This window comes from Amborella trichopoda, chromosome 9, assembly GCF_054954075.1.
Source record: "Amborella trichopoda isolate Santa Cruz 75 chromosome 9, AtrichopodaSantaCruz75HAP2 v2.0, whole genome shotgun sequence".
NCBI lineage: Eukaryota > Viridiplantae > Streptophyta > Magnoliopsida > Amborellales > Amborellaceae > Amborella > Amborella trichopoda.
Window position 1 is genome coordinate 45,528,281 of NC_142344.1, and position 12,926 is coordinate 45,541,206.

Genomic DNA, 12,926 nt, shown 5'->3' on the forward strand with positions numbered 1-12,926 from the left:
ATGAAAAATAAAAAATAAAAAGTGGTTCGCATGCATCTTATATAAAGCTTTTTCAAGTGAGGGAGACATAGCCGCAATGGAAGTCTTCGTGGAGTAGCATGCCCATAAGGGCACACGTCTGCATGGAAGGAACAATAATATCCTCCTTTTCTTGACAAAAAGGAATATATAAAAAGAGCTACAACACATTTTTCAAAAGAGCAACTATTTTTAAAAAATTATTAAAAATGGGATGTAATTTTATATAACCACTTGATGTTAAGAGATGCCGACCTTTTCTCTTTTATAAAGGAGAACAAGTTAATGGCATCACTAAAATCAATGAACTCAAAATGGTTAGCCACAAATGTGAATATATGAAGGAAAAAATTTATATAAGGGTAAGGCCTTAAACAATTGAATTAAGGCGCGTCTCAAAAATTTACTAGAAGAAGTTATTTTGATGATGAAAAGCCTCAATTCGATCACGACATGTGGATGTATGGACATGAGAAAAAATAGATTTCAAGTTTTAAAAATAGTGCATCTTGTAATATGTTATTTAAGCAGATAATTTTTAACATTTTCAAGTATTCGTAGATATGCTTGATTTACAATATTTTGTAATCGTTCAATTTTACAACTCAATATGAAAATAAATTTTAAGGTCATCATAAATATTTATGATACTAAAACAATATATTTCAATACTATTTGAAGGTGTGTCTTATTTTGATTGTGTAGAACCTCAGCCTTACGCTCACCCATATGCATAGGATGATTCTACTAATGGATAATAATAAACAATCACAGCTTGAGGTTGTGAGAAGTTCAAAAAGTTTTCTTGTTTTTGAGTCCTTTACGAAACATAAATTATCTTATTTTATGACTTTTTTTTTTTTAGTTCCAATGCCCATTACTCCCTTGGGTAAAATTCAATCTATGGGATTTTTAGTACGGGGGAATGGACCCGATCAAAACTCGGGACCCAACGGATTGACATGAACTTGGGTCTAGGTATAGGTCCGAATTTTGGACTTGAATATTATTCGGGTCTGGGTCTAGGTCCAGGTCCAGCCAAACCCAACCCGTACTTGTAGTCATAGGGTATATGATGGTCAGACTTGACCCGTACTTGTAATCATAAGGTGCATGATGTTAATCATATGTCTTTAAATGCGCTAGGTGTTCATACTATCACAATATTGGCAACATTTACGATAATATTAGCAAAAAAAAGAAACTCATAGTCATAGGCGTTTTAGACCATCAGACTTTATTTCCATGTTTTTATTTCATGATCCGGCCTAACTGCCTTGTTATAAGGTTGTAAAATAATAACTGGTTTCTTTCTTATTTTATTAATGAAAAACCGGTAGGGGGCCTTCTCTCCCATTGACTTACCCGAAAAATAATAATCATAAGGTATATAAAAATAATAATAATAATAATAATAATAATAATAATAATAATAATAATAATAATAATAATAATAATAAAAGAAAAACTCATAGTCATATGGTGGCAATAGATCCTACCAGACTCGAGACCCATCTATAGGTCCAAATTTTTTACCCAAATACTATTCGGGTCCGGATTCGAGTTCAGTCAAATCTAACCCGTTGCCACCCGTAATTTTTAGATATAAAAATTTGTTGCTGCAACCTCTTCAACTGAAAAACTAACCCCAATAAGAACAATTTCGAAATCGCACTCTCGGTGAAAAAAATGATCCAGATTGAATCGAAACAGTCCAATTTTTGAAGGGGAAGATCCGAGTGTTGGAAAGCTCAAAGCTCAAAGTCTAATTTTATTTTAAAATGACCATCTAGGTGGTTACCAAAATTCCAGATCGATAAAATTCTCTCAATTAAATCTTCTGCCCGAGGAAGTAATTGTACAGTACTGCGCCAGTGGGAGAACAGCACACGCGGTCATGAATTAGAAGGCCTAGACTTCAATAGTCGGCCCTAGCTGTTGTATTAAAATTCAGCATGAGACTCGAATCACTTGCCCTTTAGTTAGGGAAATCAGATCTCATTCCTTCATTCTAATTGACGGTTCACATTCATAACGTTTTTTTATGACCATAAACGCTTTACATGAGATTGATTGTGATTTTATGTCTTTTAATTTTGTAAGGAATTGTTTAATATATCATTCAAGATAGCACGCAACTCACATATTTTAAAACGTTGGTAGATATAAAGTGAGAAAAATTTTCCTCACCGTCTTAAGTTTTTTACACAAAACACTAAAAGAAAAAAAAAATTTAATTGCTTCTACAACCTTCTCACCCATTTAATTAGCAATGCATAACTCTATTCTCTTTCGAGCTGGAAAGGCCCTGAACAAGCAGGGCCTGGGATACAACTGTGGCCCGAGGGCTAGTGTCAGCCCCATTCAACGAGGCCTTTTTTTCTCATTTTTCCTTCATTTGTTTTGGTTTGACCCAGCCCCGTCTAGTCCTAAGAAGGCCAAGGCCAGGCCTTATGGATACAAGAGCAGGGCTAAGTTTTGCCTAAGGGTGGCAACGGATCGGGTCGGATCTGAATCCTGGACTCAAAAAAATGTTACGGGACTTGGACCTGACCAGAGCCGAATTCCCTAGAGCCAGACCCGATGCAAAAGTTAAAATATCTATGTATTTATTTATATTTAAATATATTTTATAAATTGGGACCTAAAAAATATTTCCGTACTCAGACCCGACCTAGACCCGAATAACGGTCGCACCCAAGATTTGGATCCGGACCTAACCCGTCATGTTCAATTTTTGAACCCATACCTGGACTCTGATCAAGTCTGGGTCCTGAGTCAGGTCGGATCCCTTGTCACCCATAACCCTGCCCCGTCTAAGCCAGGCCCATTGCCACCCTTATTTTTTAAAAAAAACCAACGTGCTCCTAACCACTTTAAAAAGGGAAAGGTTTATATAGAGTTGAGGTTCTAAACAATAAAATTCGAGCCTACCTCAAAACTTTTATTAGAAGAGGTTGTTACATGCCAAAATATCCTCAAATTGATCATCTTGAATCAATATACATGGACATGATAAAAAAAAATGGATTTCAAGTTTAAAAAATAATGTATTTTGTAACACATTTGTGGACCATCAATTTTCAAGTTTTCATAGATCTCTCGATGCACACTATTTCTTAAGCTTTAAACTTTATAAATAACGATGAAAACATATTTTAAAGCTATCAAAAAGATTTCCAATATTGAAACCGCATTTCTCGACACTAGTTGAAAGGAAGCTCTAATTTGATTGTTAAGAGCCTAGGCACTATACAAACTGCACCCCTTAAAAAATCACAAGGACCCCACACCGGTGCCGGTGGTGATATGGGAGCCATAGGACCCAAGAGAAAGTGCAAAAATGAATCAACTTCCAGGAACCACGCACCTAAAATGGCAAAAGAAAGAGAGAGCACAACGCCATCTCCTGATAAGAACCCACGTACCTATAGTGGCAAAAAGGCTAACCAGATGACGATGAGAGAGAAAGAGAGAGTTGAAAACCAATCCAGCAACTTCCAAGAGAGAGAGAGTATACAAACCCAAGTCCTAGAGAGAGAGAATAACAAGTAAAGAACAATCAAAGAGGCATCTAGAGAGAGAGAGAGAGAGAGAGGGTTCCATGGTTGAAATTTCCACGTAGAATATCGGTGGGGGTGGTGGGGCACTTGTTCTTCGTATATTCATTTATTCCTGTCCATTGAGTTTGTTTCATGAAGAAGAATAGTATGCCTTTTTATATATATATATATATATACAAACATATGGAACCCTTTCTCAAGATCCAAAGTCTTCAGTTCCAAGTTTTATCCTTTTTGCCTCTAATGGAGACCCAATCCAAATCCAGATTCAAAAGAGTTTGTGTCTTCTGTGGTAGTAGCCCGGGAAATAAACCCAGCTACCAAATTGCAGCAATTCAACTGGGAAAAGAACTGGTAATAATAACTTTATGAATTTTATGTTGTTATATGTGAAGAGCTCTGGTTTTCATGCAAGAGATGAGTTTTTTTTTTTGTCTTTTTTTCTGGTTTTTGTGTGAAAAGTTTTGTTTGATTGATTTTGAAGGTGGAAAGAAAGATAGATTTGGTTTATGGGGGAGGCAGTGTGGGGTTGATGGGTTTGGTTTCAAGGGCTGTTCATGAAGGTGGTCGCCATGTTTTGGGGTACTCTCTCTCTCTCTCTCTCTCTCTCCAAATCTCTCTCTCTCTCTCCAAATCTCTCTCTCTCTCCTTTTTGTCTGTTTTGGTTCGTGGGGTTCTTTAATTTTGCTCTGTGCCCTTGGGTTCTTAGAAGTGACTCTGTTTTCTTCCCCCCTCTCTCTCTCTCTCTCTCTCTCTCTCCAAATTTCTCTCTCTCTCTCCAAATCTCTCTCTCTCTCTTGTGGTTTTTCTGGTCCCAAAGGCTCAATTTGGATGTTTCTTGTGTTGCAGGGTAATTCCCAAGACCCTTATGCCAAGAGAGGTAATGGAATTTTCACATTTTATGAAAATTTGGAATTTTATTGTAACACTAAATTATGGAATTCAATTGATTTTTTGCATATTATGGTGGAACAGTGTTTTATGTATGAATCATGGAATTGAATTGATATTTTTTACATATTTAAAAAAAATAAAAATGGTTTGGTGCAGATCACAGGCGAAACAGTGGGTGAAGTAAGACCGGTTTCGGACATGCATCAAAGAAAGGCTGAAATGGCCCGCCAAGCTGACGCTTTTATTGCTTTGCCTGGTATTATTTTTAACGTACCTTTAAATTATATATATATATATATTTATATATTGGGAAAAATTTATATAAGGTTGCACGATGCACACAAAAATCCATCAGTAAATGTTCTTTTAATGTTGAAAAACCTTCTAATTGATCATCTCAACATCGAGATGTCTTTTAATGTTGAAAAACCCTCTAATTGATCATCTCCACATCGAGATGTCTTTTAATGTTGAAAAACCCTTCATCGAGACGTATGACGAAGACAAAAAAAAAAATCATTTTGAGTCCAAAAAATGATGCATCTTACAACACAATATCTACACCGTCCATTTTCATATGTTTATAGATCTACTTGATTCTAATCATTTTTGGAGTTTAAAATTTTATGATTAGATTTGAAAATAGATTTTGAGATAATTTTAAGAATATTTTACATCAAAATTATATGTTATGATAAAATTTAAAGTTTATTTTACTTGCTGATAAAGTTTATATAAGGGTGAGGCCCTAAACAATCAAATTAAGATGTACCTCAAAAATTTAAAAGAAGGGGTTGTTCCAATGTTGAAAAAACCTCAATTTGATATCTCGACTACGAGAGGTATAGACACGAGAAAAAATACATTTTAAGCTTTAGAAACATTGCATTTTATAATATATTATCGTATCGCCAATTTTCAAGATTTTTAAGTGCTCATAGATCTGTTCAATCTATAGTATTTTGAATGTATAAACTTTATAATTAGAGATGAAAATAAATGTTTACACCATGACAAAGATTTTTTATACTGGAACACACTTAGACACTATTTGAAGGTGTGCCTTACTTTGATTGTTTAGGGCCTCACCCTTATACAAACCAAAACCCTTTATACAAACCAAAACCCTTTAATTAAAACATTAAAAGTCCAAAAATATTGAAAAGTATAAGAAAAGAATTATTATTTTTATCTATTTAAGGAATCAGGAAGGAGCTTGAGTGGTTAGCAAGTTCGATTTCTATCGTTGAATTAACGAAATTTCTGAAATGAATTTAAAATAAAAACACAGGCGGTTACGGAACGCTGGAGGAATTGCTGGAAGTGATCACTTGGGCTCAGCTCGGAATCCATGACAAACCGGTAAATTTCTCAAAAAAATCATTTAATTTTTTAATTTTTTAATTTTTATTTCGACTGAGTCCAATTTTTCAGGATCTTCGAACCTAAATATTAATATTCATTTTATTTTTTAATCTTTTGTATTCAGGTTGGTTTGTTAAATGTGGATGGCTTTTACAATTCGCTGCTGAGTTTCATAGACCAGGCTGTGGACGAGGGTTTTATTGCCCCCGCTGCCCGTCATATTACCGTTTCTGCCCCCACGGCCCATGACCTCGTGCGAAAGCTTGAGGTATTTTGAGGATCTCTTTCTTGCAATCGTATTTATCATTTTATTTTGAAATGATTTCATCGAGACACCCATTTTGATATTTTGATATTAATGGCGCGTAGTACTGTTCAAAAAATTATGTAACTAGATAGGAATCGGTCGATTTAGAATGAGAATCGATCGAATCAATCCACATCACTTAATATATCGAGAACTGGCCAATTAATTTTTTAAAATTTCTAATTCGATAATCCGAATCACCAATCCACTAAACCAAATTGAAAATCCAGCTGTAAAATTTCTAATTCAGCAATCCAAATTGCCAATCCACCAAACCAAATCGAAAATCCGGCTGTCATTTTTTAAAACCTTCTCCGGAAGATTTTATGTTATTTCATTTTTAATTATAGGAGCTCAGTAAAGTAAGCTGGAACTTTGAACCCAATGCATTAATCTAGTTATGTTGGTCGTGGGGTCTATGACAGGGAAACGAAAACTTCTCTCTGTCTTCTTTACTTAATTCAAAAGAAGCAGCTTTCTCTGTCAATGGGCTCCTTACCTTTTCAACAAAACGAATTTCTCTGTTTTCGGCGTCAACCCTCAAATTCCTAATCTCCAACTTTCTCCTTTTCCCAATTTATTTTTTGTTGTTCTTTTTGCCTCAGTTTTTCTTACTTCTTTCCTTCTATTCTTCTTTGATCCTTCACTTTAGTTATTTTAAAAAAAGAGTTACGTTATGTTAGGGTGTTCACACTAATAAAAATTTATCATTATGCTCAATAAATTTTAGACACTTATGTATTTTTACTTTATACATGGAGCACACTAGTGGCATTTGATGTTCCATATGGGTGATGTCACACTCCGCGTAGATGACGTCGTATTTTTTTAATGATAAAAAATATTTTTATTAAAAAAAAATTTCATGTACAAAACAATGATATAAAAGACTTCAAATTTGTTGAGTACAATGATAAATTAGTCCATAGTGTGTGCAATCTAAGATAACCTTTTGAAAAAAATGGAATTGGGCTCGAAAATGCTGAGGAATCAATTTTAGTTCACCCATTCTTACTTTTGTGGTTCTCGAGTTAGACCAACCTACCAACAACGAAAAGTCTAAAAAATAACCAGAAGAGAATGAGGCAATTCCAAGGTTTCACCAGACAGGAATCGCCCACCTCCCAATCCTTATCTTCTAAATCAGATAAACAAACTCTAGTACGAAAGCAACCATGTTGTACCCCAATATATCAGTTTACGAAATATTACTCTATGCATCGAACACTTGCTCTAGCTTGCTCTCCTCTTTCATCATTTTTCACAAAAGTATAAAAAAAAAAAGAGAAAAATTAAATGATTGCTCATGTTTTCTTTTATTCAGGAATATGAGCCGCGACACAATGGTGTAGCTTCACAGTTGAGCTGGGAAATTGAGGAGCAGCTAGAGTACTCATCCAAAGTTGATATGGCACGTTAACTCGTCAAAATACAACTAACAAGCACTTTTCATAATATCATCATCATCATCATCTGAGTTTTATTCCTTCTATTTAAGATCATCATCAGCTACACAAATCTTGTTTTTTTCGCTACCTGAATTATCAACAGCCTATGGGCCCTAGACATACAATATGTGTAATCCTGCCTTTTTATACACGGTCCTTTTTGTAACCGTGTATAAATTCGTACCCTTAGACAATGCGATTTACTTTTCTGTTTTGGTGCCTTTTACTTGTTTTTTCAGTTCTTTTGTCGGTGACATTGTTAAAGTATTTTTATTTTTAATTGCGGGCTTCGATTGCCAAAAATAGAAGAAAATAGAAGCGATGAGAGTGGTCCAAGGACACGAGCGGGGCGGGGCGTTACATTATTGGGAAGAAAGTACGTGGGTCCCCACGGTCGCTCACCAAACGCCACGTGGTGACGGCACGTGGACCAGGTCGCGACAAGTGGCTTTCGTACATGTGGATGAGACTTTGAGTAAAAAGGTCCGGGAAAAAAGCAAACGAAAGGGAAGGGCCCGTGAATCGAGGATTTTTTTTTTTTTTAATGTATTTTACTTGCTTTTTTAAATAAACACCACGACCAACAAATCCCTACTTTTTTACTTCTCTCTTTCTCTCTCTACTTTTTTCTCTCTCTTTGTTTTGTGGTCTCCCCTTGAAAGTGGTGTCTTCTTTCAAAAGATGATAACGAAATTTCGGAACACGTGCTTCCGAAGGGACGAAAGTTACTGAAATTTTGTGGTCAATTCATATTTCGGTGCGTACCGATAGCGACCGAACCATGTTCGAAGAGCATCCATTAACCGAAAAAAAAAAAAAAAAGCATTACTGCATAATGGGGTCTAATATTCAGCTTCAATTTAAAAGGTCACAATTATTCATAGACTGGTTCGATGTATCCACAGAGAGACATCCCTTTCCAACTTTAAGACGGGCACGCAGTTACGAGTGAGTCACTTGAGAATTCTTTCGATCACTTCATCATCATCGTCATAGGTTTTTTTTTAAATTAATTAAGATCGGCTATATGAATCTTGATCCGTCATTTTGCACGAATCTTGTTTTGTCATTATGTTCGTCATATTATTGTCATAAATCAACCATATCTTTTTGGATGTATCTCTTGTCTTTTTTTAGCATTTCATTGGAACTAACTCGCACCTTTGTGTTATACTAGATCCGCACTATACATGGCCAACCTATCTAAATCTACTCTCTCGTATTTTATCACCTATTGGTATTGATATAAAAAAAGGATGACTCCAAAGAGCCAGCCTTTCTGAACTTTAAGACTAGCACACCTCTTACCATCCGATTTCGCATCCAAGAGGTTTTTTTTTTTGTTTAATCATATCCAAGAGCTGGGTTGTGATGTTCGCCATCATCATCAGAGGTTTTTCCCAACTATTTAGGGTCGGCAGTACAAATCTTGGTCCTCCATTCTGCTCTATCAAGAGTTAGGTTGCGACATTCAAGAAGTATTAATATATACTTTTAATTCATTAAAACGTTGATAGAAATTCAGAATAACAATCTCTCATGCGGTTGGTTCTTTGCTGCACAAGCAAATGTGGGTCTGCATTTTCTTTTTTTGGCACTATTTCAAATGTCCCATAAGTAATGAAATAGTCAACATTCAGGACGAAAAAAAGACAAAACTGGAATTGCAGATGATGCTCTGTCTCCCTCTCCCATCGAAGACTCAAACAAGAAAGGCCCACACATGGTCCATAACACTCCAGTGCACATCCTACTTCAACAGACTTATCACTATTTTGATTTTTGCTGAAATACATAACCAACAATACATTCGAGACTTTCGTGTACTAGAATTTGAAGTAGACATTGTCGCACAGTCGATATCAATAAAGGCTTTACGCTCTTTTTGTTCCTCTTAAAGTCTAGATTAGTGGGCGACACAGCAAGACCAGTGATTGAAAGGTGATTTACATTTACAAATGCAAATGACTACGCAATAACGAAAGGATTTGGGCACATCCTTTCCTTCAAAGGACTTCGAGTAATGGGTGTCAACCGGATCTGTTCAACCTGATAACCTAATGGGGACCAGTTCTAGATCCACCGAGTGGACCAAGCGGTTCATGCCCAGGCCAAGGAAATCCAGACCTCTCTAGAATTGGGTCGGTCCTGAACCGAACCCAACTCATTGACAACCCACTTTATATAGAGAAACGTCTCTCCTCGGCCATCTATTATTGACATTTGATTGTCGACATCAGATGGTTGAGGAGTTGCCATTATACTGTGTGAAACCCAATCGCTAGCATAATAGTATAATACCATATTCCTTTCAATATTTCAAATCAACACAGACAAGATAATAGTTCTAACGCGTAGGGGCAATCAAAAGTCTAACTCACTATTATTATGATATGTTGATAAAAATACATATTTTGGTATATAATGTTTTTGGTAGCTTGTCAACCCATCTGTCTGTATTTTATCAACAATGGTTACTTGGGTAATTCTCAAACCACTCTATATTTAATAATTTTCGAACTAGCAGCCGTGATGATTTACAAATTGCAATAACATCATTCCCCACTAAAATATTTCCCAAGACTTCTACTAGGAAACACCACTAACCTTATTTGAGTAGCTCTACAGTTCCAGAAAGCAAGTCATTTGTCATTGTAGGAAGCACCTAATGACATTCAACCACTTCACATGGAACCCTACTAGTGGTTAGCTTTGTACTCATCTGGACTAGGTGAACGAAAACACTAGGTAGAAATTCTAGTTCAGCTAGAAAAGAAAGTGGTTGAGGAATCTCAGTAGGAATCTTACAGGACAAGCCTAAATATACCTATTTGAATTTAGGGCATTTAGAATTGTCCTAATCATGTTGATGGTCATAAAGGAATTTTGACTGTATACAGGGGTTGCTGAGGGTATAATTTTGGGGAGACAACAAAAAACTGTAAAATGTAGGATCTATGATAGCCTGTTTCAAGTTAGATGCTTGACCTACAGTTTGAGGGAACCATTCCATGGTGTAGTTTTACATTGTTGAGGCAGGAGCTGCTGAGTTGCTAGTTATTTCCTTTTTCTTAAATGGAACCTTCAATATGAGTGTTGTAGTCTTTGTACCCTAACCACCAAGCCAAGAAGCTAAATGTTTTGATAGCTGATTTTCGAGGAAGTTGTAGAATTTTCATGAAGTGTGGACTTCATTTCCCTTCAAGGACGTCTCCCCGCCATTGTTCTAAAGTATTTAGCTGTGAAAAGGCTTGCTTTTGCCTCTTGCTGGACTCATGTATATGGATGACTTTATACGTCTCAGCAAATGTTTGGCAGTTGAGCTAAGAGAGCATAGCAAGTAGTGCATTTTGGAAATTATGAATTATATTTAATCTCCAAAATACCTTGATATATTCCTTTTTACTTTTCTTTTTTTTCTTTTTTTTCTTTTCTGATAAGGTCTGTGATATATTTCTACAATAAAAATGTATTATGCAGTGTATAAAAACTTGCTTCTGAGTTGGAAAAACTTGTCATCACAAATCATCCAGTGGGCGAGATCTATAAATAGAAAACTCAGGAGGTGCTCTACATTTTTAATATAAATAATTTTACATGTTGCTGTAACATATAAATGGGATATCTAATGTTAATGTTGTTGGAATGGCATATGATCAGTGACAAGCTCCCAATCTGAACACCAGTAGACACTTTTCTTTTTCACTTAACTCACATAAATTTGAAAAAAAAGTCACTAGAGTTCTTCCAAGATGAATATTTAACCAGGTGAGCAACTTGGTTTTCGCAGCAATCAGGTCAAGTGCCGAGTTCAAGCTCTTGAATATTAAGTAGGTTTGTTCATAGTTAGTACATTACCTATCTCAGTACATTTTGTCATATACACTTCTCATTTCCATTATAATGAATAATAATTTTGCACCATGATGTACAATATTAAACATTGGAAAGAGTCCAAATATTCACAATATGTACTTAAAAAAGATCAATTCGGTAAAATTTCGAAAAATTTAGGTGTGGCACTGATAGGCGATAGGATGAGAGAGAGTACACTTACGAGTGCTGACCATGTATGGCGCAGACATTAATATAACACATGTTACAAGATGCAAATTAGTTCAAGTAAAAGGCTAAAAAATGACAGGGGGTAGGCCCAAAAGAATATGGTTGGAAGTAGTGAAAAAAGATATGAGGACTTACAGCCTCACAGAGAATATGGTCATTAATAGAGCAGAATGGCAGACCAAGATTCGTGTAACCAACTCCAATTAGTTGGAAAAAAGCTTTGACAATGATGATATAATTAAAAGATCGATTCAGTTAAACACCACATTTATGGTCCCTATGCTTAACACCATGTACATATAGCATAGCAATGCATGGGATACATGGGGGCATCCCTATCCACTATCATGAATGCCCATATGTGCATTAGCATACTATATCATTATCTATGGAATAGATTTTCTTCTGCTAATTTCTATAAGGGCTTGTATACAATGAGACTATTTGGCTTTGATACAAGGTGGTCACAATTTCTTGCAACCATTTGATGTAAAATTTGATAGTTTGGATGTGTCACAAAGTTCGTAAAAAAATTTTTTGAAGTTTGAGCTTGGTCAATGGAATAATTGCAGCCATCCAATGTCACATCCAATGGTCAAGATTAATGTAACCACCTTGTATCAAAGGTGAATAGTCTCATTCCATACTTTCTCTTTCTATAATGTGGAATATTTTTAAGAGTAATGTAAAATAGAATATGTATATAGAAAAAGCACTACGCGACGCCTATAGGCGAAAATGAACAGTGACTTCGCCTATCCCGAACACCGTCCAAAGTTCATTACATGGTCACGATTGTCCGGTAGTATTTCATTTTTCATTTTTTTCCTACAGATCGGAATGACTTGAAATTTGGAACATGTATTCATAAAAAATTAGGGAATCTTCAAAAATATATATATATATATATTTTACATGAAAAAAATTGACCAAAATACCCCCAAAAAGTTTAGGGAGTATTTTGGTCAATTTTTTTACAGATAATTTTTTATATATTTTTATTAGATACGCCTCAATGAGATGTACATACCCTCTAAATTTCAGGTCATTTCAATTTATACAAAAAATAGTAAATATAAAATACTACCGGACAATCGTGACCGCAAGATGAAATTTGAACGATGATGAAAGTAGGCAAAATCACTATTCATTTTTGTCTATAGGCGTTGGGAAGACTTTTCCATATATATATATATATATATATATATATATATATATATATATATATGTATTATATGGGATTATATACAATAAAACCATTTACTT

The 12,926-nt window shown here is 35.3% G+C and overlaps 1 protein-coding gene across 2 annotated transcripts; it reads left to right on the top strand.

Annotated features, from left to right (window-relative positions):
• The first annotated feature begins 3,779 nt into the window (after positions 1-3,779).
• Positions 3,780-7,816, top strand: LOC18429881 (cytokinin riboside 5'-monophosphate phosphoribohydrolase LOG7). Of its 2 annotated transcripts, XM_088848041.1 has the most exons (7): positions 3,780-3,935; positions 4,066-4,163; positions 4,431-4,461; positions 4,632-4,731; positions 5,767-5,837; positions 5,965-6,108; positions 7,472-7,816. In XM_088848041.1, the coding sequence occupies exons 1-7, from the start codon at positions 3,825-3,827 to the stop codon at positions 7,565-7,567; spliced, it is 651 nt and encodes a 216-aa protein (XP_088704167.1). In that variant the 5' UTR covers positions 3,780-3,824; the 3' UTR covers positions 7,568-7,816. The 2 variants fall into 2 exon arrangements, with proteins under 2 accessions (XP_088704167.1, XP_088704168.1); XM_088848042.1 differs by lacking the exon at positions 4,431-4,461.
• Positions 7,817-12,926: the final 5,110 nt, after the last annotated feature.

Excerpts from the sequence above, each read along its gene's own strand:
- LOC18429881 (XM_088848041.1), top strand. The coding sequence starts at position 3,825 with ATGGAGACCCAATCCAAATCCAGATTCAAAAGAGTTTGTGTCTTCTGT. Across the intron at positions 3,936-4,065 it reads TTCAACTGGGAAAAGAACTG|GTGGAAAGAAAGATAGATTT; the intron begins GTAATAATAACT and ends TTGATTTTGAAG. Across the intron at positions 4,732-5,766 it reads CGCTTTTATTGCTTTGCCTG|GCGGTTACGGAACGCTGGAG; the intron begins GTATTATTTTTA and ends ATAAAAACACAG.